This window comes from Akebia trifoliata, chromosome 11 (genome assembly GCF_017979445.1).
Source record: "Akebia trifoliata isolate Shusen 1 chromosome 11, ASM1797944v1, whole genome shotgun sequence".
NCBI lineage: Eukaryota > Viridiplantae > Streptophyta > Magnoliopsida > Ranunculales > Lardizabalaceae > Akebia > Akebia trifoliata.
Genome location: NC_141385.1, coordinates 1,403,083 through 1,431,041, shown reverse-complemented (window position 1 = coordinate 1,431,041; position 27,959 = coordinate 1,403,083). Strand labels below are relative to the sequence as shown.

Here is a 27,959-nt window from a genome sequence, read left to right as displayed (position 1 = left end):
TCTCTTCTCTTTTTAGCACACTTTTCTTCCTCTGCAGCTTATATTTCTTTGACCAGCTTTCAAAACTACACTTCTTCATCTTCTCTCTGTCTCTCTCATGCTTACTTTCAGGCTTTTAACAATCTGGGTTCTGTGAAATAGCTACCCTTTTCATCTCCTCTCCTCATTCCACTAGTTTTAATGCATCAACCCCTTCATAGGTCTTCGTTTTCTCTGTCTCTCTTAAAAAAACAGGCTTTTTGATATGGGTTTTCCCCTTATAGCTCTGAACTTAACCATCCTCTTTTTTTAATTTCCTCCATATGTATTTGATTTTTCCCTTTTCTTGTTATACAAGTTTTCCCTTAAAAATCTAAACTTCAAAGCATTTGCTTCTGATTTTGGTTAGTGGGTTTGTTCTCTTTCTTCTTTTCTTTCATTAAAAAAAAAAAAAGAAGAAACAGTTTTTTGAGTTTGGTTTTGAGCAAAGAGCCCTTGATTTTGAAGCAGGGGTTTAGTAATCTTCAATGGCAGAGCTTCAATCTTGTGCTGGCTTAGTTAATTCATCTGCATTATGTTCTAGAAACCTTGTGTGTTCTTTAGAATTTTCTACTTCTCAAGTTCCATTGGACTGCAAAGAACAAGAAAGTAAAGGAGATGTTGTTGCCCAGATTTCGGCCGAGTTGCAGAGTGAGCGCCAGAAGAATGCAGAGCTTATGGAGAGGATATCTTTATTGGAATCTCAAATACAAGAGAAGGAAAAAGCTTCTCTTTCCATAGTTGAACAAGTATGGTTACTTGATCTATAGAAATCCTTCTATTTCTATTTTAAACTGTTATTTGTATTTTGATTTTTTTTTTTGTTTCGTTTTGTTTTGTTTTTGTTTTTGAGTCTTGTTTGTTTCTCTTTTATTCAAGTTCCTTAACATGGGTAGATGTGTAATGTGGATGGTTTTTGTTGAAGGATCATTCATGCATTATCATTAATCAACTTTCAGTGGATTTTTATCACAAGTGGTATCTGAGATTTTGAGTAATTTGTTTGGGTTTTCTGTAAGTGATGATCTTTACTGATATAATAATATAAGATGGAAATAGTCTTTGGGGTTGGTCAGGAAGCCATTGTTAAACTAAATTTAGTATTTATTTACACCAAAGAAACCATGGAAGATAAAATCTTGAATTTTGAGGCTTTGATCGACATTGCTCAGACATCCACAGTACTGACATTTCTTTTGATATATAGTCTAGGTGCTGTTTCTCAAGATTTTTTCTGAATGAATTCAAACTATGTGGTTGTGGTCTGCGGGGAAATTTTAAGTATGATCTAAGAAAAGATAGGTAAGTGTGATAGAAAAAACTACAGAGTGGAGAGAACACGTGAAGTTTTTGGGATCAAGGAAAAGATTTGAATCATATTAGGCAAATGGGTTTTTCACAATTCAAAGTTTGATTATTGTAATAAAAAAAGGAGTTCAATCAAATCTAGGAGAGGGAGGTGGTGATCCGTTTTATGTGGATAGATGAAAGTTGTTGAGAATGAAGGACATTGGTCTCCACTAATGAAGTGAGAATAAGAAGTTTGGAAACTAAATTCTAAAGAGAATGATAAAAATAAAAATCAGTATCTAGGTTTCAAGTGATGGAGAACGTACATTATAATTTGGTAGAATATGTTTTTATACGATATAGATTTGAGAAGCATACATAATGTAATTGTTCGTAATACAATTTTCAAATAAATAAGAATGCACTTTTGCTTGGAGGTCAAGCACAAGATTTTTGACCCTCTGAGTTAATTGGTCAATGGAACTGATCATCTTGGAACCTCTGTAGTAATGTCAGTGTTTATCATGTTACCGACAGATTTAAGGATTGAAAAATGTCTAAGTTATTGTTTTGGTTGATGTCTCATGTTGTCAATTAGAAATGATTAATCTACATTCATGAAAAAACATAAATTTAACTTTTCACTACTTTTTCTAATATCAGTCTCTTCATCTTTAGACGTTTGGACTCTATAATTTTCTGTGCTCCTCATTTGTTTGCTATAGAAATAAATTTCTTTTTTCTAGGGCTTTGATTCATCAGAAGTCAAAAGTTCTTAGGTTTGGAGGTCCCTTCTATAATTATTCACTCTATGTCAAATTCATATATCTTTAGTAGAACTAAGTACCATTCTTTTCTACACTTCATTTTAAAATTTTACTTCATCTCATTGAATGTCACTCTTAACATTCTTTATTTCCCAGGATGATTGCCCCACTGCTATGGATAGAAACTTCAAGAAGTTCAAGAGACAAAAGATCGAACCAAGGACCGATGAAGCCGAAGATGCCAAACTTGCACAAAGAAGTGATCAGGCCCCAGAGATAAATCTAGGTACTCCATGCATGGCCCACAGTGACCCCAATGAATCAGACCACCTAGTCAACTGGATGAGCATGGATGATACCCAGTTTTTGAATTTCGAAAAGTTTAAGGCTAGGGACTTTGCTTTGGATTGTGAGGTTGCAGATGACAGTGATGATGAATACTACGATGAAGATGATACCGACATTGACCATAGAGAGAAGAGAAATGATGATGGTTCACAAGTTTCTGATACAATAAAAAGGCATCTCCATGAAAGTGTTGATGGTGGAAAACGTACTCAATACTCGGAAAGGGCCGTTAAAATGAGCCAAGAAACAAATGGAGATCGAAACGAAGGGATTTTGTTACCTGATACAAGAGTTATATCTAACAAAAAGGAACTACAAAAACATAAAAGTGAAGAAAACAAAAAGACTAATGGATGCAAATTACAGATAGAGATCCATAATTATGGGCAGGAGATTGGAAATAAAGGATCTGGAAGTATATCGTCACATAAAAAGCCCCCAAAGGTGCCATTCTGTCCAAAGGAAATTAAGAGAATAATAGTGTCAGAAGCACTATTATTAAAGAATGCTCAATCACATACCATACGGAAAATCATTGTCTTTGCATCTCTTGGAATACGACATGGATGTGAAGATATGTATGAATTGAACTTCAAGCACTTCACATATTACGGAAAGGAGAGCCATATGTGTCTCCCAAAAGTCCTGGGGTAAGCAATTTTGTTTATGTGATATTAGATTTTAACTCTTTACATATTGATTATTTGTGTCCTTGTTCTTGTTGTGCTTATTATTATTATTATTTTTTAATGTGAATTTGCTTTTTGTCAGTGTGATACGTTCAACCACTTTTTTTTTTTTATTGTTTCCCTAAACTAAATTGTTCTTCCAATGTGGTGAATGGTCTTAAGAAAATACATCATGCTTAGGTTGTGAAATCCCATGATCAGGTGATTACGCATTTTACTTGGAACTGAAAAAATCCATGTTTGATTGGTTGTTGACTTAGGTTGTTCATTAACTTCATGTTTGAATGCTTATAGCACTTCCATGAGCAAAATGAATCTATGAATTGTGATCGATATTTATTCTTGGTGGACCAACTGTTGCTTTTTTAGCCTCTTTGATCTGTTTTGAGGGCACTTACATGTATTTTAGTTATTGTATTCCTATGAAAGCCTTTTACCCTTATTATTTTTTGTCATGTATATAATGGAGATTGAACCCATTATCCAACAACATGATTAGTTAAAGGGGAGGTGAAATTCAAAATTTAAGCATAAATTTTTGTGGCTCAACATATTTGTGGAAGCCGCTATTTGTCCTTTATATAAGTAATTGCAATGTTCATTTATGATTATATTTTTATATTATATATGGGCCGACCTTTTTCAGGAACATATCTTGTATGAGCATCCTGGTGTCCGGCGGAAGATCTTCTATCCAAATAGGCAGAATCCAACATTATGTCCAGTTCAAATACTTGAAGAGGAGGAAGCTATGCGACCATCTGGCCCAAGCTGCCCCTCATGCTTATTTTTATGCATTAAATATGGAGGGCGGACAAGAAATCTTCCTCAGAATGAGTAAGTATGGTTATCCCTTATTGTTAAAAAAACCATGGTTCCTCTTTGTAAAGCTATAGGGAGAAATTAATTTTGACCGTTAGGAATTAGTATACATGTAAATAAGAGGAGTGTAGAGTGCTAATGAATTCAACACCAAGCCAAATTATCTCATTTTAGATTATACAGATTTTATCTTACAACATAATCTAATGTCTATTGGTCGCATTTTCCCAGATATGTCAGGCAACGTATGGGAAGAAATAAGCTAAAGTCTTTCGGACCACTTATGTGTCAGATGGCGATGCTTGTTCATGTTCGTGGTGGGAGCTTTTTCTTCAAGGCCTTGGGTATCACACTTCTGTTCATGGCTGGTTTTCCAGATGACCTCATTCAAAGAGAGACCAAATACAGGAACTTGGACCTTCTTCAAAAATATTACAGGTACTCCATTTAATATGCATAAATCTTGATGCCTATATGTACCTTACTGGATTGAGGTGTTTTGGCTGATATGGTAAGCTTTGAATCCTGTAATTAAACATGATCATTTAAAGGATAAAAAAGAAATATGGGCAATTTGGAAACCTTAAAGAAATACATAGATTGATGGTTCTCTCTCTCTCACACAGTTTCCTCTAAAACTTTAACATATTCTAAAAGGGCCTCATGCAAAAGAACTATTTCACCTATGTTACAACCTTTTATTGCAGGACAGATGAGGATGTAGAAGGGGAGGAATTGTTTCATCTGTACCCAATGCTCTATGATGCTGTAAGAGCACATCTCCCTTGATTCACATATCCTCGTACTTCAATATGCTTGCATTCATTTTTTTTTATATCTTCTTTTGTTGAAAAACAAAATGAAAAACAAAATGAAATATCAAGCTTGAGAAAAACTTGTTTTTTGTTTGAGTCGTGCTGGAGTGACCTCCAGACTGTACCTCATATCGCACATCCTGACGTGGAAGTGTGTAGGAACCATAGATGCTTTTTGACTTGTATCTCGATGAAAGCATCTATGGTCCTACACACTTCCACATCAGGATGTGCAATCTTGAGGTCACTGCAGCATTATTCTTTTTTGTTTTATGTACCAGCCATTATTACAACTGATTTGAATTAGTACAACAGAGGTGGGTCTGGTGCGTCTCAGTTGAGATACTCCAGAGGTGGTGATATCATTTCCACAAAAACTTCTACGACTTTGTCGAGTTGTACATTTTTTCGTAGAGGACCTTACACTTTGTGACATAAGGGCATTTTCCATGATTAAATATCCTTTATGAGATGTTGTAGTAGTTTTAGTTTGAAATTCATGAAATAATTATTCAGGTTGGCCAGTAATGATCTCTCCCCTGAACAGGCCAGTCCGAATTTACATCAATTAGCAGGGAAGGCAACAAAATCCAGTGGCAAGAAACAAACAGGCTTGATTAGTAAACCCCATAATTTACCAAAATCCTCAACCATGCCTTCTGTTCCTTCAATCTCTGTCCCTCCTAACCAATTTGGGCTTGTGGGGTACACTTCTCTCCACACTCACGCAATGTCAGCATTCCAATCCATGCCACCTCACACTTTGAGAGATACTTCCCCAATCTCAAATCCTTCAATTGCTAGTTCAAGTCCTAACATCACCTACCATACAGATCATAGTCCAACCACATATCCCATGTTTCCACCTCACCCGTCAAACACATTCATGCCAACGGCGTACTGGCCTCACACAAATGCATTCCCTTCCCCTTATCCTACTTCATACGGATACCGACCTTTCCCTCTTCCTGCCAATTACATCTCCCTTCATCCACAGCTTTATTATGGGCACCCCTCTTTCAACCCTTTTGTGCCCAAAGCAGTAGAAGGCGCTGAGAAGAAAGATGCAGCCTTAGCCGAAGCTGATAGTGACTCTGACAGTAGTTCAAGCAGAACTGAAGCGAAAAAAGCTTAAACAAGTTGTAAGTGATGAAGTAACTTTTTTGCATTTTTTGGTCCTTGTGCAAATGGTAGATGTGAAACTCATGAACTAATTGTCCTTTCAGATCAGTTCAGAGCTTGGTTTATTCTAGCATGTTCACTCATCACTGTGTAGCCATGGCATATATAGAAACAACAAAAATAAACACTGAATATAAGAAGTCCTATGTGCAATATTACAACCTACATCTGGTAAATATTGGATCGTATCGTAAGTTCATTGATAGGTGCTCATGGTTGCTCCAAGTCGTGATAAACTCAGACTAGAGGAAATCAAGATAATACTAGAAAATATATTGGTTATTGGCTGAAGATCCAAAAAAGGGGGAAAGATCAAATGAAAATGGATTTGTGCTAATGTCAGTATGGCTTCAAGGCACCATGAATATCATTGTCGTTAAGACAATATTACAGACAAATTTGACTTTAGTAGTATTTATTATTGATGGTTCTTAAACTCACGAGAAGAATTAAGTGGCAGGGATGTGAAGTAAGACTGGTACTTCTCAGCTTTGACGAGTGGAAGGATAACTTTACTTGGTTCGTGCGCATGCAAACATGCCTTACAGTTCATTTGATCTTCTCTGTACAGAAGATCTGTGTGGCCTTTAGCTCTGGTTTGATTTCATGTCCTTGTAAACTAGTTAAACCGACTAGTCTACTGGGCCAGATTGTTTATTCGAGGGCCACACAAGTAGAGATAATATGGTCCAGAACGGGTTGCTTTGGGTTGGACCTGTACTAGAGAAAAATGACCTAAAAGCCCTCACCTTCGACTTAGGTTAGTCTGGGCCTTTCGGGCTTTCAAAAGGCAAGGTCCATATCCAGATCTACACACTTTTTCAGTATCCCTGGCCATTATCAAATACTAGAAATCTGACCAAAGCATGTGATCTGGCAAACTCAAATACTTGATAAAAATTTCTTATTAGCCACATTTACAATTAGTAATCCAAATATTACAATGAAGTTCAGTTGCTCTTTAAAGTAGGAAAAAAAAAAAAAAAAGAGTTTTGAAGATGGGTTTCCCAAGAAATGTAAAGTTTGGTTTGGAATTTTTTTAACTGAACTGTAATTCAAGAATATGCACTACACCAAGCATCATTTCTGTTGCAGCCAACAACAGATGAAAAATTGTCTTAAACCATTCCCAAAGTTGAAATCCCAAGCACACAAAAATAGGTTTAACATCTCAACAAAAATAATTTCGATCAACCCTAAACGCTCCATAGTTGAAGATTCCAATCAATCAAAGCAAACAAAAATAATGTTGAGCCAACCAAGCTACTCATTTTACCGACAAACCAAAGCAGGACTCCCCTTATGTTCTACCATTTGTAAACAAGCTATTTCTCTCTATTGGGAGCCTTTTTTTCTTCTTTTTTTTTAAAAATAAATTCCTTAGAACAAAAAGTTGACAAAAATTTCAGTCGTTGGGGGTGCAGCAAATTTTAGACTCCTCGATGATTCATTGTCTCCCAAGTAGATTCACATTTCCCAATCAACGAAGAAGTTCTCACGGGATGAAGGGAAGCTGATGATTAAAAAACTTGATTAGTCAATTCTTGATTAGATTCCGGATGACGTATGGTAGAATACCCCCATGATCAAAATATGCCAATTCCACCTGAAATCAAAACAAGGAACATCAAGCCACATTAAAAAAAAAAACAAAAAAAAGCATAACGAATGGAAAAAAAATTATAGATAAGATGAGCGATCAATCTTTCTCAATAATTCAGGTGTGGATTTAAGTTTTCAAACAGCAATAGTAACCGTTTATATCCAAACAATATTATAATCTGGCTCAAGTATGTGTGCATTTTTCAGTCAAGTTGTTTGTGCATTCATAAATAGTGTTCCATTAATCTGTTCAAAGATAAAGGTAAATGTAATTACCTCCGTGTCAAAGCGGGCAGTGCAGGTGAATGATTTGCCAGTGTCAGTCGTGACTGTAAGATCTTGGCCAGGTCTTATCTCACTAATTTTGTCTGGCAGGTCAATGGTGTAACGCTCATGACCCATAAGTTCTAGTGTCTCCGCATCCTCACCAGGCTTGAAACATAGAGGGATAATACCCATTCCCACCAAATTGCTTCGGTGAATTCTCTCAAAGCTCTTGGCAATCACCGCTTTCACTCCCTGATAGAAAATAAGGGTCAGGTGGAGCAGAACATTGTACACAAAACACCAAAAGTGGTGGATTGCTTGGGGGTTATAAGAATTCTCACCAGCAACATTGGGCCCTTTGCAGCCCAATCTCGAGAGCTTCCACTTCCGTACTCCGCTCCAGCCAGGACAATCGTGTCATACCCAGCTTCCTTGTACCTCTGAAAATGGCAGATTGATAACAAGGGTTTGTTAACTAAAAACATTTTACTTTTTTGGCCTTGGGTTTCCACGGAGATTATGATAAAAATTGAAATAGAATTTCAAGAATAAACCTTCTGTTTTTAGAAAAACAATGCATCAACCTTACAAATCTGCCTCCATGTTTGTTCTCAGATAATAAAGAGGTCATATTTAATTGATATTCTTCCAATTTCACAGATCCAGTTCAGGAAATTTTCCCTCTAAAAAATACTATTAGTAGCATTACTCAGAAATGAGGGTTTCTTTGTCATGTTGGGACATTCAGATTCATTATTAGTGGGGAGCACTCCAAAACAAAAGAATAACAAATAGTAAGGTACAAAAGAATTGGCATGAACTCACCATGGCTGCATCAAACACGTAGAGTTTCTCCCCAGTTGGGATGTGAATAGTCTTTGGGCCCACTTCTCCATTCAAGAGCTTGTTGACGATACGAATGTTGGCAAAAGTGCCCCTAGCCATCACTTCATCATTGCCACGACGGCTACCATAAGAATTGAAGTCCTTTGGACTCACTCCACGCTCAATAAGGTACCTTGCCGCAGGGCTGTCCTTGTGAATGCTTCCTGCCGGGGAAATGTGATCGGTTGTAATACTGTCACCAAAGCTCAGCAAGCAGTACGCACCCTTCACTCCATGGGGGCCAGGTGGATCTATAGTCATATTCTTGAAATATGGAGGCTCATGAATGTAGGTTGAGTTGGGATCCCATGAATAATGAGAGGAGGCTGGAACTGATAACTGATTCCACATAGGATTACCCTTTGTGATAGCCTGGTAAGTGCTTTTGAACATATCAGGCAACACACTGGATTGAACCACCTGAACAATGAAATATCGAGTTAAATCAATCAGAGACAAGTAGCACTGATTTAACCAAAATGTCTGCAAGATTAGCATGCCTACCTCAGCAATTTCTTCAGAGGATGGCCAGATATCCTTGAAATAGACACTTTTACCATCTTTCCCTGTCCCAATCGGTTCCGTATCAAAATCAATATCAACCTGAAAAAACAATTTCATGATAAAGTACTAGTTATCATGGGACTGTTAATAAATAAAATTACAAAGGTACCAAACTCCAACATGCAAGAACAGTAGAACTGTTTATACTCTCTTGCGCACCGTTTTACATGATATTAGTCAAATATAAAATAATGTACTTTGATGCTTCAATTTCAGATGTTACATTAATAGAATAAGAAAAAAGAAGAAGATACTTTGTACCTCATATGGTGAGGATATGATTCTGAGAAAAGATAAGAAATATTTTGACTAAAGATATAGCAAAAAATAGAGTTGACAGGAAAAATAGGATTATAGTTGACGACCAAAATATCTGAGAGAAGACAGTATTTGTCAATGATATTTATTTGCATACCGTGCCAGCAAGAGCATAGGCAACAACCAAAGGAGGTGAAGCAAGATAGTTAGCTCGCGTCAAGGGATGCACACGACCCTCAAAGTTCCGGTTTCCAGAGAGCACAGCTGCAGCAATGATGTCTGTGCAAACAAACCAGATTTATTCTGAATATAAATACACAATCAACCTTGGGATTCACACAAAAGAATAAATGACTAGACTAGAGTAAATAGTTTAAAGTTCTAAAAGAAAATAATAAGAACAATAATGGAAGAGTACCATTTTCAGAAATTGCAGAAGCAACTGATTCATCAAGTTCTCCTGAATTCCCAATACATGTTGTGCAACCATATCCAACAATATGGAAGCCCTGCTGGTTCAAATACTTTTGCAGACCACTAAATATAGAAAATCCAGATCCACATTTAGTACTTAATTTTGAAGCAAAAAATGATAAACTTGATGTTGGCATTAAATCTTCCTAAAAAAATCCAAAAAGTACCTCTGGAGCAGATATTTGGTAACCACTCCAGAACCTGGGGCAAGACTCGTTTTAATCCACGGTTTGACCTGGAAGATAATTGTTAAACAAAAATTATACCTACTTCTGAATGTGCAACCAAGAAGTGTTAATTGAGCATAATTCCGAGTAAAAAAAGCCATATGATGTACCTAAGTTCCAAGAAATAAGGTGGAAAACACATTTGACTCTTAAGAGTCGTGACTAACCTCAAGACCCAATTCACTGGCCTTCTTTGCAACCAGACCAGCCCCAAGCATGACAGTGGGATTGGAAGTATTTGTGCAACTGGTAATGGCTGCTATAACAACATCACCATGCCTAAGCTCTGCAGGCTGTCCATGGAACGAAAACTTCACAACTTTCTCCTGTGATTCTTTTGGTACATTGAAGCCCTGCAAAATTATACATATAATTTTAGAAATTAAGGCATATATTTAACAGAAAGAAATCACACAATAAAGATTTAAACAGGCGTCAACTAACGATAACAGCACGGTCTTGCAGTAGATCCCAGTGTATCTAAGATATCATATGAGCATGTTTTCAGGGAATTAATAACATGTAATCACCGAAGTTCGGATCTTGTCATTCCATAGAACGACCAAATTCAAATAGCCTTCTGCATTTTTTCGTGATTCAAATGTTACCAATTAGAACAGTATTTGACAACATGGAAGTAAATAGACATGCATTCCCTGCTTAGAAAAACACATGCACCGAACACAAGCTGGAGGTCTGTGATGAAATCAAATACTTGAGCAAATTAGACATATCAAATAACAAAATGCAGGTATGTCTGCAATGATCTACACGTCACCTTAAATCCAACTTTGCTGTCCAGACAAGAATGCCAATCTGCCTTCATTTCTTTTAAAGGAACTCGGTCGTGAGGTCTGCCATCAATAATAGTTGAAATTGCCCATGAATTTGAGGATCGAGCAAATAATGAAATGGGTGACGCTATTACTAAAAGTTGTTTCTTAACAAAACATACCGTTTTGGTCCTGATACACTGGGTTCAACATCCCCAAGGTCCAATTGTAGATAAGATGAGTAAACTCTTTCTTGTTGAGCCTGAATCCAACAGAAATATCAGTGGCATTATTTATTTCTAACTTAAAAATAATTTTTTGTGGTGGTGGTTGGGGGGGGTGGGAGGTTCTACCTCACTGTAGTCAACAAACATTTTGTTTGCACGCAGATAGGATTCGATCATCGCCACCTACCATGAAAAAGAAGAAAGTCACCTCATGGTACATAAATTCCAATTTGCAAAACGACTTTGTAAGGAAATAAAAATCTCACAGTTTCATCACTTCTTCCAGTTAATTTGAGATACTCCAAGGTGACATGATCTACAGGGAAAAAGCCCATGGTTGCTCCATATTCAGGAGACATATTGGCAATGGTGGCCCGGTCAGCCAATGACAATTCACCCATGCCCTCACCTATATCCAAATATGGAAGGTTTAGATCCTTATAAATAAGAAAGAAAAAAGAAGAAAGTCAGTTTAAAAAAATGTATCTACTCTAATTCAGTCATAGGAGAATTGAATTACCATAGAACTCAACAAACTTGCCCACTACACCATGCTTCCTCAACATTTGGGTCACAGTAAGAACCAAGTCGGTAGCAGTGACACCATTGGGCAATTTGCCTGACAATTTGAACCCAACAACACCAGGCAACACCATGCTCATGGGCTGTCAATTTTGATTAAAGCAAGGCATTAATGTCAAACACACAATGAAAAATCCCATTATTACAGTCCATAGGAATAAGAGCTTTAAATACGATGAAAAGCATCATATAATCCTTGTAATTATTATTGTCCTAAACTTTTTTTTTTTTGTGATGGGGGTTCTGGACCCATAGGCCCGTCTAGCAGGGGCGAGGCAACTAGCCTCTTAGAGCACCATATCTTGCCCAAATCCCCCGAGTACATGCAAGACCCACAAACCACACATACCAGGTAAGTAGGGCAAACTCCCTGTGGGTGGCCAACGAGAGGGCTTGAACTCAAGACCTCTCCCTCTTTGTAGGGAATAAACTATAAGTTGTTACCTACAAAAGTACAAAATTGCCAGGGTTCAATCACATAAAGATAAAAGGAAACAATCATTCCCTAGAACGCTTTACCTGCCCAAGCATAGTTGCCTCTGCTTCAATTCCTCCAACTCCCCAGCCAGCAACTCCCAACCCGTCAATCATAGTTGTATGTGAATCAGTTCCAACCACACTATCAAGGTACAGTATGCCATCAGTGTTGAAAACAACTCGACCGAGGTATTCCAAGTTGACCTGAAATTTCATCATATAGACTTGCTCACAGATTCTACCAAAGTGTAAAGATCTCAAACTATCCCAAAGAAACAGTCACTGTTATCTTCTTTAATGTTTTTTACCAATCGTTCTGTTTTGAAGATAGAATTTCTTGAAAGGACAGTGAAATGCAAGAATATAATAACATACAAATACTAGCATAACCATCCAATTAGATATGGAATCTCAAACTAGAAAGTGTTCAGTAACTTTAGATGTTCAATGCAAACTCTCTTACCTGGTGCACAATACCAGAACCAGGAGGAACAACGAGCATGTTATGGAAAGTAGTAGATCCCCATTTAAGAAAAGCGAATCTCTCCCTGTTCCGCTGGAATTCAAGCTCCATATTTGCCTGCACTGAATTTTCTGATCTTGCAACATCAACCTGAACCGAATGATCAATCACAAGATCTACGGGAACCTGTACGCAAATGATTGTTTTAGAACACGTAATAAGAAACCAAAAGGAAAACAATGAAAATGCCAGGGACTGCAGCATTAAATTCACAGTTAACAGGGGCAAACTACTGAATAAAATTGTATTTCCCCAAAGTAAAAGTTTTCTAGAATGAAAGCTCTCAATCGTATGGCTATGTTTTTTTTTTTAATAGTCTGAATTTTCTTTTATGGCAATCTAGAGGCAGACCCCAACATTTGGCCAGTCCTGATCATGCCCATGCTCAGGAAATCATAAAACTATCACACTTCACGTACCAAGGGGTTGATCTTATTAGAATCACTCCCGAGCTTGTTCATCGCATCCCGCATGCAAGCAAGATCAACCACGGCTGGCACACCAGTAAAGTCCTGGAAAACAAACAAAAAGGTTACAGATATTGACAGAAACACGATAAAATCAGAAGTATTGTGTGTTGTGTATTAGCTGTATTAACCACACCTGTAAGAGAACACGAGCAGGCTTGAAAGGAATTTCGACTTGCTTTGGAGAAGTATTCTCCCAGTCAATAATCTTCTCAACATCTTCCTTGGTGACTTGGAAGTTATCACAATTACGGATTGCTGACTCGAGAAGAACTCTAATAGAGTAAGGCAGCTTATCTGTGATATATACAAGAAAAAAAAATGCAATTAAAAAAAGAAAGATTAATGGAAAAATAATATTTTGGAAACCACATTGGTATCAATAGCCATGCAATTAGTATTATATTCAAAGGTTTAGTTCATGGTTTTAAATCTCCTACGGGACTGAGATGACTTGTGAGAGTCATCTCTGTATCAGATGCCACAGAGCAAAGCAAGTTTTCTGTTGTAAATCGATCTACTCATTGACTCATCCAAAAACCAAGTCATCTATCTCATCCAAGTTTTTGAAAAACTTTGCTGAATCGACTGGTATAGATTGATTTTGGCATTTTTTTTTCATATAAATTTAATCAATGTTTAAAATTTTAAATTTCATGGCCTATATAAAATGAGCTCTGACAATTAGCACTTATTAATCCAGTTTCTAAAAGGAAAAAAAAAAAACAATTATTAATAAAATATAAATACCTATTCATCAAATTCATTTGAACCAGTGTGGAGGGGTTTGACTATACAACCCAACTCAACTTGTCCGAGTTAACATGGATACAGAGCGTATCCAGAAAGCACGTTTTAAAACCATGGTTTAGCTCCTAAATAAACAAATTAGCTCGTTTCGCCCAACATAACAAAAAGTTATTACCCAATAGTTCAATATTACTCAATTTTACGAGGACGAGAAATAGTTAAAACTTACCAATCCTTGGATCATTCAGAGCAGGTAGACTGTAGAATTTTCCAAACTCACCACCCCCAGGTTTGGGAAGACTGGTTAAGATTCCCTTGAAAGCATTCTCAGAAGCTGAACCAATACCCATTCAGAATCAGTGGTTGAAAAGTGATCTCAATCAAGTTTTACAAACAGAAATAAGAGAGGGGGGATTATAAATACAACAGAACCATAGCTTCATCTCCATCCAAAAAATTCAAACTTCTGCTTAATTATATATAAATGATTAATAAACCACACCAAAATACAAATCTTTCTTTCAGAAAACCATAAATCTGAAACTTAGTACAGAACGTCAGAACCATTTTTTTTTTTTGATAAGTAGAACCAAAAAATTTATCTCATGGAGTCCGATCCAGAAAGACTGTATTACATTAAAAACACTAATTCCTTCACACACACACACAAATATTTCCAGAAATTCACATTCAAATTCAAATATTGACAAAACTCTCAGAACTAACAAAATCACAGAGACCGTACCCATAGTCGAGATCTTCCGCTCAAACCGTTCGAGCAATGGAGCAGCACTTCTGATCTGTGCCCTAAGACTAACTGATGATCTCCAATCAAAACTGTGACTCCACCGAGGAACCGAAGATCTAAGAGATCGAAACGCAGTGGAGAAGCTGAGAGATCGATAAGTGATGGATGAAGGAGAAAGAAACTTAGGAGGATGAGGAGGTGAAGCTAAGGTTCTAGAGATAGAATAAGAGGATGAGGAGAGAGAAGAAGAGAACCTAACCCTCGAAGAAGCTCTGGTGAGTGGAGCTGACAATGAAGTGGTTATACACATGACGATGATCACGTATGAAGAGAAAATGGATGAGATGATTTCTCAGAAACCCTAACCCTAATAAAATAAAATAAAATAAAATAAACAGAATAACAGAAGAAGCTGGAAGATTCGTTAATGGCTTCTTCTGCAACTGACGTTCGCGGGAGTTCTGTTTCTTCTTCCTTCCGTTATATTTTTGAAGTTTCTAGAGAGAGAAAAGTGTGGAAAACACTTGCGACAAAGGACTGTATGCCACGTGTATAAGAGATTTCGACAAGTGGCACTACAGTTGGGGCATGTCCGCATAGATTGTAGGGGTTTGGATTAGAGTTCAGACCCGTAACCGACCCGATTCTGTTTATTTGGTGTCTCGGTGGATTTAGTTCCTACATTCTAGGGCTGTCCATGGGTGGGGTCCGGATCGGATCGGGCCAAACCCAATTTTATATACAAAATCTAACAAACTTCATACATCTCAACAAATATATAATATACTTTCTAACATATTAGCGGATCGACTCTTTATCAGATTGGGACATGATTGATCCAATAACATATTAAATCAAAACCTTATCGGAATCTAAAATATCGATTCAAACTTGAAGTAATAGGATCAGAATGGATTGAATTTTGACTTTGATCCAACCCATTGACAACCCTACTACATTCATCTTGAAATAAATTATAGGGTTGGGATCGTGACTCCTAAGAATGACTCGTGAAAAAACACATAATCCCAGTCCTTTAAACACAAAATCCAATGGTTGAGATTTATGAGTGTCTTGATTACACAGATCTCGGAGATACTTATCCTGATGATGAATCTCAATCATTGGATTTTGCATTTAAATGATTGGAATCATGTGTTTTTTTCATGAGTCATTCTTAGGAGGTAAGGGATCCTGACCCTAAATTATATTTACCAGTATCTTACATATTACAAATAAATTGATTTTTTCAGAAAAAAATAACTTTTTAGTTAAATTTACCTTTACACCATTGTCTCGAATTGACATGAACCCTAAATCCTAAATATAGTTTTAGTTTTTACATAAATTGTGTAAAAACTAACATTTTCTTTTATTCAAGATTTGGCAAAAAAGTAGAATAAAAAAATGTAACCAAACAACATATAACAGATACTACTTGATATAAAAATGGATAAATATCACAACAGATATGACTTTTGATAATTATTTAAAAACATGACTAAGGTATGACCATTTTGGTACTTTCCAAATTAAAAGTATATAATAACAAGTAGTCTATAAATAAAACATTAAAAATAAATAATACATGTAACAAAAATATTATTCCCTCATTTTATCTCTTTATAATAAATGCCACCCATTTTGGTTTTATATTTAAATTTAATATAAGGATAATTTTGGTAAAAAATAAAGAAAATCACAATCGTTGCTTTGAATAATCTTAAAATCACTTTAATCAATATTTTAAATTACAAATAGAGGCCACCTTATTTATTAGTCAAACATTAATGTACATATATATTTTTTACTATCTCATTTTAATAAATATAAAAAAGGATTTGAATCAATTTGTAAAACACTAAAACCAATTCCAAATTGATAGACTCAGCCGAGACTTTTAAAAATGACCCAATTGGTTTCAAAAATGGGTAAGCTGGACTTGAACCCATGACCTCAAAATTGTTTTGCAATGTATCAAACCAACTGAGTTATGGGTCTAAACCCGATTTAGACCAAATTTTGGCCATGTCAAAAAGTGACCCGATTCACAATACAAAAACTCAATTGGCTCATCCGGATTCCTTTCCAACTTGCCCAAGTCAAATCAGACTTAATCGAGTTTTGAATCCATGGGTCATAATAACCTGTCGCGCCACGAGGGTAAATGGTGTGGATCAATATCCATATGGGCCAAGAGGCCACATTGGTTGAAAGACCAATAAAAGAAAAAGCACTTTGGCCATCAAAACACCATTCAGTTAGGATCAAAAGGTATTTTGTGGTCATAAACAAATGAAGGGCACCACCAAAATGGGAATAATTTGTTGTGGTTCAGAATCTTGCTCTCTAGTCACTTGGTGACTTTTCAGAAAAGATTTTTAAAAAAATTGGTCTAAAAAAGGCTTCTATGTCACACCTATGGGAACAAGAGGGATCATGGGTTGATGCTCTCCAAGAATCTCTTTCTTCCTTTGCCCTCAACCCTATTTTTCTTTATTCTTTGGGAATAAATTCTCTTCTTCCATGTAGCATATTTGTTTATAGTAAATCTTAGCATTGCTATAAGAATTGATTTGGACTTTTATTTGACCTACAATGATTGACGAGAGCGAACATAAACATACTTGAATGAACATAAAGGCAATGCCTTGGATGAGATTGATCGAAGGCGGCTCAACGAATCATACCTGGTGGGGTCTAACAAAAAATTCCAAACTCATCAAAGTTTGGTTAAAGTCGACCCACGTTTATATCTTTATTCCTCCAACTTTCCAAGTTTCAATTACTTAAAAAAAAAAATGAGTCGTGCTGGAGTGACCTCAAGATTGTACCTCATATCACACATCCTAACCCAATGTATTGACATGGCATGAGCTAGAACCATAGATATTTTTCCTCAGGATACACAACTGCACATCCCCATAAATACGTGTATCCAGAGGAAAAGAAGATCTATGGTTCTAGCCCATGCCATGTCAGGGGCATAGCATCAGAAAATCATTATTCATAAATATTTTTCCCCAATGTTCAGAGATAGTAGATATTTATGAAAAAGGACTCAATATTTTGAAGTACAATTGCCTAATTTTCTTCTCTTATGCTTAAACGACATGAAATACATCAAAAGATCCAAGAATCACGATGATCATACATCAATAAGAAGTAAACTCATGAGCAAAATTTTGAAGAAAAATAATAAAATACCAATCTCAAGTGCGAATACATGTGCTTGATTATCATGTTGGTGGTTGCCACATCCCTGGTTTGAATGATTTGCCGGATCCTGTCGGTTCCGAAGACCTGAAACAAAGGTTTTATTAAGTGAAATAACTGATTAATAAATTACCAAACTACTAAAAATAAACGGGCACAAAATGTCCGCCTCTTCTGTTGTCAAATTGACTTACATTAATTAGCAGCACAAAAATTATTCTTTTTTCACACAATGGGGGATTGGGAGGTAGAAACAAAAAATTCAACTTCGAAAGTGCATTCTTGGGAATTTTTTTAAAAAATTTGAACTGTTGATCATTACATAAGGATCATTTCGCCCTCCTTATTTTGCCTCGATTTCGTTATATTTTTCTTTTTTCTATAAAAAAAAATTATATTGTTTTGAAAGTTTCAAACATTAGAAATTTCATCCCTTATGGAAGCTCAGAAAAGTGCACCTCAAAATACTTCCTCAGAAATAAAATTCTACTGTTTTGGGATTTTTCAAAACAGTTCAAATTCATTTTAAGATTCCATGTGGCTTTCAAGGAAATAATTTTAGGAAAATTTTCTGAACTTCTACCCTAAACTTTTCTAAAACACAAATTGGGGAAGTAAAAGAATTAAACTTACTCTGGCTGCTGCTGCTCAGTTCTGGGAGGAATTATTTTTTCTTTCCCCGTTTCTTTAGAGTGCCTGCAAATGTCAAATGCAGTAAAATAATGGTTTTGCTAATAAACCAATTCTTATAGAAATACATCCATTTCTACACAAAATTCCTAATTTATAGCTGTAGTGCCTACTGACTACAAAATATTTTAGGCTTTCCCATATTCAGTAGGGGTGTCAATGGGTCTGTTCCGGTTCAGTTCCTATAAAAATTAGAACCATAACCGCTATATTTTTTTCGGTTCTGGTTCCAATTTTTAAATAAGTGGTACTAGAACCGGAACCGGAACCGCCAAAAATATTTAGTTTATATGAAATTTGAAGAACTTATATAATCTATGTTAATTTTAAAATATTGGAAAACCTTCAATCATGATAATGTAAAAAATAAATGACAAAATAAATTGGTTCCGGGTACCTGTGGGTACCCATCGGATTGAATCTAATGGTTTTGATTCCTATCGGGTTGGTTCCATATTAGACCCGGCTCTAATTGGTTCCAATAAAAGGGAACCGGAACCGGATTCCATTGACACCCCTACTCAAAATGTTATGAACCCTATTAAGCAATTAAAATAAGTTTAGCAATTATTATATTTAGTATTTAATAAAATAATCTAATAGGATTTGATTATGTTTGACTATGATTCTTATAGATTTGATTGAGGATGTGATCGGTTAGGTTAACACTTCACTTTTCTCTCTTAATATTAAGGAGTAGGTTATAAATCATAGTTTTGGGGATTTAGGTTTGGAAGAAGAAAATATTTGGAAAAGTCCATTAGGAGGTTTTGTTCCCTCAAAGAGACAAGATGTATGAAGGTTAACCCCTTGAAGAGGATGTATCAATTGTATATAGATTATTTTTATGTTTTTAATTTTCAGGTTGGTAGAACAAATCTTCTGTTGCAAATATCTCAAAAAAATTTGGAAAATATTGAAATATCATCGGAGAGTTTGGAAAGCAATAAAAAGAATTAAAATTTTAACTTTCCAAGAGCTTGAATTTTCTTTCAGAGCCAGGATTTTGTTTCGTGGGATTAAAATTCTAACATGGGGCATTGTTGATATAAAAAAAAAAAAAAATCTAAATTACTATTAACTCCTTCAAAATTTTAAAACATTTTGTGAGGGGGCAAATTCCTTGATGATCTTAAATTTAATTAATTTATAAGTAACTCCTTAAAAGTTTACAAAATTCTTTGGGGGTAAAGTCCTTTAAACATACTAAGAAATTTTAATTTATGAATGACTCCTTCACTCCTTCAAAGTTTAAAAAATTCTGTGGGGGCAAAGTCTTTAAAGATCCGAAATTTTTTAAAATTTTTAAGTGACTCCTTTGAAGTTTTAGAAATTCTTGTGGGGGCAATTGCCCCCACTATATCCACCCCTGCTAGTACAATTTAGAGTAGCTATATGAGTCACAATTTAACATATAAAATACTAAGTATTCAATCATCTAGTACAACTTTTTCTATAAACAATCCCAAAAATTATCTTATTAAAACGGAGAAAAGAATTTCAAAAAATAGTGAGCAAACAGGAAGTATAAATGCAAAAAAAAAAAAAAGAGAAGAGAAGGAAAATGAAAGAACTATTTACTCTATATAGGTCATCCTAGGATTTTATAACAAGGAGGGTACTATTAAGACAAATGACTATGTTACCAAAATAACAACAGTCGGTATGGTTTTATACCTGAATCCATCAGTGCTGCCATCTACTGAAGTAGGTTCTTCCTCATGCCCAGGACCTTTGAACATAAGCACCATCAGAATTCTTGCCACATCACCAGCACAAATTATGAAAGCTTAATAATGGATCTTGAAATAGTTGGAAGTACCTTCTATGGAAGCAGAAGGAAATTGTCGAATGAAACTTTTCAAGTCTGGACCTCCAACTTTACCTAGTTTAAAAACAAATGTAGTGAGATAATCAAAGTTTATTTTAAAAAGTATAATGCAGTAGACATGATTTTTCTGGTAAATAACTGACCAGTGCTCACGCTTCGCCTTGTAAAGCCCTCTTTGGACTTCCTTTCCTCTTCTTCTTTCTTGAGAACTTCATGAAATAGATGAAATGTTGAGTATGGTCTTCAAGACATGCTAATGGTGGGCACCACCACAGATAATATCAAGAAATGTTTTGAAAACAAAAATTGTTTTGGGATGAAATTTGAACTTAGATAATAGAAATAATGGTAAATAATGACCGCAATTAAAGTTTGAAACCATTTTTCCAAAAAAAAAAAAAACCTAAATGCTTAAATATAATGCCAATGGAGCGTATTTTGTAAAACATCAGTTCAATTGAAAATTTGAACTTAGATGATAGAATGATGAGATGTGGAACATAGTATAAGTGATACGTACGGGCAACATTAAGTTTAACACTTTCACGCCTTGCCTCCAGTTCAGCCATTTCCTGAAGATAGGAACCAATAACAATATCAGATGGAAATAAATAAAGCTACTCAGACAAAAATGTTTCGACAAAAGTATTTCTTCAACCAAGATTTTAGGTGATATGGATTGACATTTTGAGAAATCTTTTTCACACAGACAAATATATTTGTGGTACAAAATTGGTGATCCCAAGTTCCAAACTTTCTCTTTACATTCTAAGGAAATAATATGCCAACTCCAACATAGCATGAACTATTGAAAATGCAAACAACCTGTCCTAAGAACTCTTTGAGGCATAATTAATACTACACAACAAGAAAGAAAGAAAGAGAAATGGAAAAATTGGCCATGTTTCTAGTTGCAACTGGTGAACATGAATCAGTTCATACGACCATATCTTTGGAGTCCACGGGAACGGATGCAATTCACAAGTTAAGAAATGGATCTCAATTGCAACAGAACTTGATCATAGCTAGATTACAAATCATTTCCCATTCCTCCTGTAAAATAGACCCCAAAAAAAAAAAACAAAGAATCTGAATGAACCCTGTAACATCCAACAACATTAGAAGATTTGTGGTGCCATGAATCATGGAAAATGTCAGAATATCAGCAATAGAATTGGACCTACATTAGTAATGAAAAATGCTTCAAAGAGCACAGGGAGTGATGGAGGAGGCACTTTGCCGCTGTGAGGTGAGACATAAGCCTCAAGCCAGTACGAAGCATAAGACTCAATTATATATTTTTTTAAAAACAAATCTTTAAAATTCAAATGAAAAGAAAATTTAAAAATTACACATCTCATAAATGAAATTAGAAAAGAAGTCATAAGCCTCTTCTTTTTTTTCAATTTAACATAAAAATCATGCAACTTGAGGCAACATTTTGTAACATTGGCCAACTCTATGAAAGTTCTTTTATCGTTTGAAAGTCTTTATTATATATGATGCATATTGGTCATTTGGCCTTGTTTATCAATTGGGTGACCCAACATATCAAAGCATATTTTTATAAAAGATAATGTTGATGATCATGATGGGAGAATGACATTAAAGAGCATCTTTATCCTTTTCACATAAAGCTCAATTTTTTAAGAGCTTAGTTCTCTAGTATTTTTTTTGTTTCTCTATCCACTTGAAACACATACTGTGTCAAATTTACTAGTATGACAAAGAGGGAGATTTTAATCACCTTCACTAGAGTTGTTTTCACATAGAAAATACACAGGGGTAGGGGGGTATCTTGGAGAAAGAATGGAAAATTAATAAAGAAAAGTTACATGTTTGGCAAGTACAAGTTCCCATCCTCAACACTTAAACCTTGATTTGAATCCACATAAAAGAAAATCTAGAACCAAGCCTAGTAATGAAAATGGAGATCAGTGAAATAACTATGTCAACAACACATAGTTGAGTTTGATGGCCCTTCTAATAAAATAAATAATTTTCTTCAATAGAAGATATAAAGAGATTTAAATATTTTGTTCCAAAAAAAAAAAAACAAAGATATCTGGATCTTCAACACCTACAAATAAACATAGCTCATAAATGTAGACTATGGTAGGTTAACCTTGACAACTACATCAAGTAGCTTAAAAGTAATCTAATAACATGAAAAGCTCGGAGAAAGCACTAAGGAAGCTATAGTTAAACCAAAAAGAGGTAGTCATGTACATAAATGCTATCTTGTTTTTTGGGATAAGATCCAAGAGGAGTTTAGGGGGTCGACTTCGAGGACTTTGTGATTAATTCAGATTCATTAATTCTGTATGTGGTGTTTCTGCAGGTTATGCTTGTTCTTCTAGTTTTAATTGGGGGTTTGGTGTTTGATCCCGTTTCTTGATTTTTGTAGATCTTTCTTGGTTAATGAAATCGATTTCTTATTTTTAAAAAAAAAAAGATAAATAAAAACATAAATAGCCTCCATCTTAACTTGGGAGAATATAAAGAGATTTGAATAATGTTTTTCAAAAAAAAAAAAATAATTGCAAAGAGAATGAGATTTGAACCTTCAACGATTACAAACCAACATAACTCAAATGTATTGTATGGTAGGTTTACCTTGACACAATCTACCTATACTACGCAGCTTAAGAGAAATCTAATAAAATTAAAAGCTCGGTGATAAGTTTGATAAGGAGATTAGATTCAAGGTTGGGTTGGGGGACAAGGTTAGATTTTGGGAGAATTTTTTGTGCGGAACTTCACCTCTGTCTACTCAATTCCCATCCTTGTATGCTTGTTCTTTGAAAAAAAATAACTCAGTAAGACAGTGTCTGATTCGGGACGAAAACACGGATTCTTGGGATCTGGGATTTAGGAGGAATTTTAATGATGGGAAATTGACGGAGGTTACATCTCTTCTAGATCTCCTTAATTCGATCCAATTCAGAGAGAACGAGCAGGACAGAAGGGAATGGTTCAAGACTAAGGATAAGAAGTTCTCTGTCAAGTCTTTCTATTATTGCTTGCTTCCGTCGAGTGAGGTTTCTTTCTCTCCATCTGTCATTGGGTCCGTTCTTGTTCCTTCTAAGGTGTCTTTCTTTTTATGGCTTGCCTCTTTGGCTAGAATCCTCACCTTGGATAGTTTGATTTGTCGAGGGTGGATCACCCCAAATTTTTGCTATCTTTGTTCGAGGGACGGGGAGTCTGTCAACCACATTCTTATTCATTGTTCTTTCTCTCATGTTATTTGGATGTTCTTTTTATCTCGTTTCCAGGTGGATTGGGTTCTTCCTTTATCTTTTTTTGCGCTTTTAGAGGGTTGGAGTTTAAATGTCTTCTCTTCTAGAAAAATGCATCTTTGGACTATCCTTCCTTTCGCTATTGCTTGGGGTCTTTGGAGAGAACACAACAACAGGGTGTTCCATAGCAAGGAGAGCTCGTCTCACACAGTGATTTTAGAGATTTTGGGGTTTCTTTTCTTTTGGTCAAATTTGAGTAAAGACTTTGAGGGAGTGTGCATCCAAGATTTTGTATTTAATTGGGAAATCGTTTGTGACTCGTAGCACCCCGCCAGACGTGTATTTTTTCCTTTCTTTCTTTCTTTCCTTGTTGTTCTTTCTTGTCTTGTTGTTTGGGGGCTATCTCAGCCTCCTCTTTTCCTTTTCTTCATTAATAAAATTTATATTTATCAAAAAAAAAAAAACACCAAGGAAGATATGCACGTTAAGTGAAAATCATAAAGAGATATAGTCTCCACCTTACCTCATGAGTTGGAGCCTTCTTTCGCTGCCCATTCAACCAGCATATCCACTCAACTACAATTACCAAGCATTTATATTGGGTATCAAGAACCGAGATAGTAAAAAAAGTTGTTTCTTAATGGAGTTGCTTCAAGCTGTCAAAGTACTCAAAATTATATTTCAAATAAGAGAATGGCCATGCTTTACATTGGGTCAAAAAACTAAGAAGAACAAAATCACTCCAAGCAATTAAGTTTCTAATCTCACTCCCATTGTACTCCGACTTTACACTCAAATCACATTCAAGCATGTTCCCAAAGAATAGGAGAAAAATGGAATTGGCATTTGAATCAAAATCTTACCTGGAATGGAGGTAGGATCTTCCTCTTCTTTGAATATCACCCATCTTTTTTCTTTCACTAGCATGTCAAAGGGAAGGAACAAATGAAAAATGACGTTATTATTGAATTTAACAATGGGTAAAAGCCATAAGCTTATCAATCAAATACAATATGAATGCCATCTTCAATCACTAGTGGATAGCCTAAAAATATGAAATTTGACACCAAAAAAGTTCCTTAATCTCATGAGGGAATTGGTAAATTTGACAATCCAGAAAACGCGTTTTTTTGGTAAATTTGTATACATTGACAAGCCCAAAATAATAATAATAATAATAATGAAATAAAATTCACACTTGCATGTAAAAGAAGAAATCTCATCGACAAATATAACTTATACTTCTATACATATAAAAGATCACCATCATCAGCAGAATATATGCCAAATCCCAAATATTGGGGCTGGTGACACGAATTCTACTTCGTTCAGAGTTTGAAAAATTGCATCAGCATCATTGCATTTTACAATAAAATTTTCTAATCCCATGTCGAGGAAACATTGAGGAACTAAACAATTAAAATAAAAAACCAACCTTTACATCCTAATAATCCAAGTTAAGACAACCCATGCTGCAAAAACACCAACAGATCACAATAAACTCCATATTTGGATCTCAATAATGAAATTAACAAAGAACCCGTGTAGCAAAAGTTCAATTAGATCACAAACAAATAATACCCATCACTGCCAAATTCAAAAGAAAAAAAAAAGATGTAAGAACACTAAACCCACTTACTGATTCCATCGAGTTCTTCTTTTCTGGTGAAATATCGATTCCCTGACTTGTCCACACCCACCAAATTTCGAGACTTGAATAAACCAGACAACCTCGCGAACAGCTTCGACATTCTTTAACCCATTCGGTCGATCGACCCGTTTTTCTTCACTTGCGGTACAGCTGAGGAACGTTATTCCAAATCTTCCCAAAATATACCAAAATGAAAATCTTTTCCACAATTCTCCTAAATACTGCGTATTACGGAAATGTTTTGGCTTTTCATGTAAACATGGCTTTGGGAAAAATTTGGGTCTATACTCTAATACTATTTCTTTGGGGGTTTTCTTTTAAAACTCGGGCGAGTCCAACTCAGTTCTTTCTAATATAAACGAACTCGAAGACCGTGAAGCGAGTTTCCTTCGTGAGTCAGTCTCCTCTTTGACTCGTCTGACAACAAGTTGCCTTGCCCGAGTTTTTTAAAGAACTTGAGGGTCTGTTCATCATAACTTTCAACTTTCGTTTTAAAAAACTGTGTCTGAGAGAAGCAGAAGCCCAGAGTCTGAGAAATTGTAACTAGAATAAGTTTATTGGGTTATTTGAAATTTTAAAGCAGTTTCAATGATTTTATTTATTTATTTATATATTTAAGATTTTAAATGTATGTTATTAATATGAAATGAGATCCGGTAATTGTTACCCATAGTTATGTTGCTCAAATACTAATCATTATGAATTACGATATAAAGTAGATTCGTAGTCTAATATCAATTGTTGGAATAAGGTACCCAAATGATACATAATAGTAACAAAAACTCACTGACATTAATAATTACAAAACCACACAAGAATACAAAAATTATCGAGCTCATGACTATGGGTACACTTAGGTTCTAGATCGACTAACTAACATACAAGAGAGACAAAAAATTTGATTCCCAATCGAGACCAACTTCAGACCCTAGAGATATTTGGGCTTCCACGAGACGGATGCACTACCCATAATGAGATCCAACATTGTAAGGCCAGAGTTCCCGTCGACATCTCGGTTCCCTTTGGGAGGATTGCATTGCCTAGACATTGTTGTTGAATATTTATGGCTGGAGTGACCTCAAGAATGACCTCATGTCGCGCATCTTGATGTGAAACATGGATAGGAACCATAGATGATTTTTCACTCATATCTCGCAAAAAAAGCATCTATGGTTCCCATACACTTTGATGTCAAACTGAAAATCAACTCTCTTTACGTCATTGTCCTTGGTGCAACCAACACTTTGCAAGCATTTTCTGACAAAACCCATTTTGTCTAGGCTATTTGTCAAGAAATGGATTTCACAAGAAAATATTTTCTTCTAAATCATGGCCATTCTTGAAAGAAAATTAATGGATTGCCCCATAAACATGTATGCTATTAAGTGAGAATTACAATGAAATTTGATAATTTAGATTACAAAACATAAAAGAATTCCATTTGATATTTGATGATAATTTGAAATTATGAATCTACTCAAATCAAACTTCTTCCCCTCACCCAAAATCTCCAATGGTAAAATTTCATACCCTCAAAACCTTGTATTCCTTCCAACTCTCATTTCCCTCTTTTTTTCCCAAACAAACTCAACACCACTTAACAACTTCAAAGTCATGACTTGCTCCAATCCAACAATGTGGGTCTTCTCAAAACCGAGGAAATCACCATCACCAAAGCAATGAAGCTTGTTGCGGCTGGTAAAGTTCGAAGAGCCCAAGAAGCTGTTGTCGATGCCTGACCTTTCTCCGAGACCCTTGTCGAGGTTCTCTACAACATCAATGAACATCTTCTGACTGAAGATATCAACAACCCCCCTCCCACAATGTTTGGACTGTCAACAAAGTAGGCCGTACCATTGTAACTAGCGATCATGGTCTCCGCGTTGGTTTCGACAATGCAATTACTAAATGGCCAAGTCTAGAATTGCTGAATTTAAGGATCTTGGCCTAAATTACATAGTTATTAGAGTGGTTAAAAAGGGTAATTTGTATTTTCTCCGCCGGCCTTATATGCCAGTACATAAATTTCTCAAAGTTGGGGGCATCCCCACCACAAAAGAAGCTCAAGCTTTAGCCTAGCAATGTGTTTACACTTGTTCTTAGAGAAGAAGTCGACAAGATGAAGTTTAGGTACACCAATTCCGTCTCGTTGGTTAAGTCCAATACGGACCCTCTCTATTAAGTTCAATGGGGAACGTCAGGCGAGACATTGGAGATTGCTGCCTGGGGTATAGGCTCTTAAATAGTTTGATTGTTGGGTATGGTTCTACCACCCACACTTACTATTCTTCTCTGTTTGTAATTTTTGATGGGTTAGTCTCAAGAGTAACAAAAGATGATTAGAATCAACATCTTCATAATTATACTTCGCGGCTGCATTCGAGATTCCTATATATGAGAATTGTTCACCGTGGTTATTCGATCCAAAAAGTGTGGGGATTCATCCTTATTACAACTATTCTTGCTTTTTGGTTTCTTATTGGAGAGGAACAATAGATTAAGTCATTTTGTTTTGGTGTATTTTAGCCCAAAGTTGATTTTAGGCCTTTGGGAAGAGCATAACTAGTTTGTAAGCCA

At 35.6% G+C, this 27,959-nt stretch overlaps 3 protein-coding genes and 1 pseudogene across 3 annotated transcripts; 2 read left to right on the top strand and 2 right to left on the bottom strand.

Moving 5' to 3' along the window:
* The first annotated feature begins 506 nt into the window (after positions 1–506).
* On the top strand, positions 507–6,890 carry LOC147390202 (uncharacterized). The gene is made up of 7 exons (XM_086457735.1): positions 507–767; positions 2,232–2,838; positions 3,021–3,073; positions 3,759–3,949; positions 4,166–4,372; positions 4,642–4,702; positions 5,297–6,890. The coding sequence occupies exons 1-7, from the start codon at positions 507–509 to the stop codon at positions 5,882–5,884; spliced, it is 1,968 nt and encodes a 655-aa protein (XP_086313861.1). The 3' UTR covers positions 5,885–6,890.
* A 144-nt stretch (positions 6,891–7,034) lies between these two features.
* Positions 7,035–15,224, bottom strand: LOC147390201 (aconitate hydratase, cytoplasmic-like). Its single transcript, XM_086457754.1, has 20 exons — positions 14,753–15,224; positions 14,237–14,341; positions 13,394–13,554; positions 13,210–13,302; positions 12,731–12,916; positions 12,310–12,471; positions 11,729–11,873; positions 11,475–11,617; positions 11,335–11,391; positions 11,164–11,243; positions 10,987–11,062; positions 10,376–10,561; positions 10,149–10,216; positions 9,926–10,044; positions 9,665–9,786; positions 9,190–9,288; positions 8,626–9,105; positions 8,142–8,240; positions 7,810–8,052; positions 7,035–7,537 (listed from the first exon to the last, which is right to left on the bottom strand). Exons 1-20 carry the CDS (start codon positions 15,063–15,065, stop codon positions 7,469–7,471), a joined length of 3,006 nt encoding a protein of 1,001 aa, XP_086313880.1. The 5' UTR covers positions 15,066–15,224; the 3' UTR covers positions 7,035–7,468.
* A 2,523-nt stretch (positions 15,225–17,747) lies between these two features.
* Positions 17,748–25,647, bottom strand: LOC147390200 (NADH:ubiquinone oxidoreductase, 17.2kDa subunit). Its single transcript, XM_086459808.1, has 9 exons — positions 25,371–25,647; positions 24,595–24,651; positions 24,255–24,307; positions 21,013–21,064; positions 20,636–20,701; positions 20,484–20,546; positions 20,339–20,393; positions 18,605–18,667; positions 17,748–18,058 (listed from the first exon to the last, which is right to left on the bottom strand). The coding sequence occupies exons 1-9, from the start codon at positions 25,480–25,482 to the stop codon at positions 17,995–17,997; spliced, it is 585 nt and encodes a 194-aa protein (XP_086315934.1). The 5' UTR covers positions 25,483–25,647; the 3' UTR covers positions 17,748–17,994.
* Positions 25,648–26,748: 1,101 nt separating this feature from the next.
* Positions 26,749–27,959, top strand: LOC147390199 (ATP synthase gamma chain 1, chloroplastic-like; annotated as a pseudogene).

Bases quoted from the DNA above. Each gene is read 5' to 3' on its own strand.
- LOC147390200 (XM_086459808.1), bottom strand. From the start codon at position 25,482: ATGTCGAAGCTGTTCGCGAGGTTGTCTGGTTTATTCAAGTCTCGAAAT. The intron at 24,652-25,370 runs GTAAGTGGGTTT...TTGACATGCTAG, and splicing joins AGAAGAACTCGATGGAATCA to TGAAAGAAAAAAGATGGGTG. The intron at 20,394-20,483 runs GTACTTCCAACT...TTATGTTCAAAG, and splicing joins TCCTTCTGCTTCCATAGAAG to GTCCTGGGCATGAGGAAGAA.
- LOC147390201 (XM_086457754.1), bottom strand. From the start codon at position 15,065: ATGTGTATAACCACTTCATTGTCAGCTCCACTCACCAGAGCTTCTTCG. The intron at 11,244-11,334 runs GTAGAACCTCCC...TGTTGGATTCAG, and splicing joins TGTTTGTTGACTACAGTGAG to GCTCAACAAGAAAGAGTTTA. The intron at 10,045-10,148 runs GTACTTTTTGGA...TTCTATATTTAG, and splicing joins ACCAAATATCTGCTCCAGAG to TGGTCTGCAAAAGTATTTGA.
- LOC147390202 (XM_086457735.1), top strand. From the start codon at position 507: ATGGCAGAGCTTCAATCTTGTGCTGGCTTAGTTAATTCATCTGCATTA. The intron at 2,839-3,020 runs GTATATCGTCAC...TTGAACTTCAAG, and splicing joins TGGAAATAAAGGATCTGGAA to CACTTCACATATTACGGAAA. The intron at 3,950-4,165 runs GTAAGTATGGTT...GCATTTTCCCAG, and splicing joins AGAAATCTTCCTCAGAATGA to ATATGTCAGGCAACGTATGG.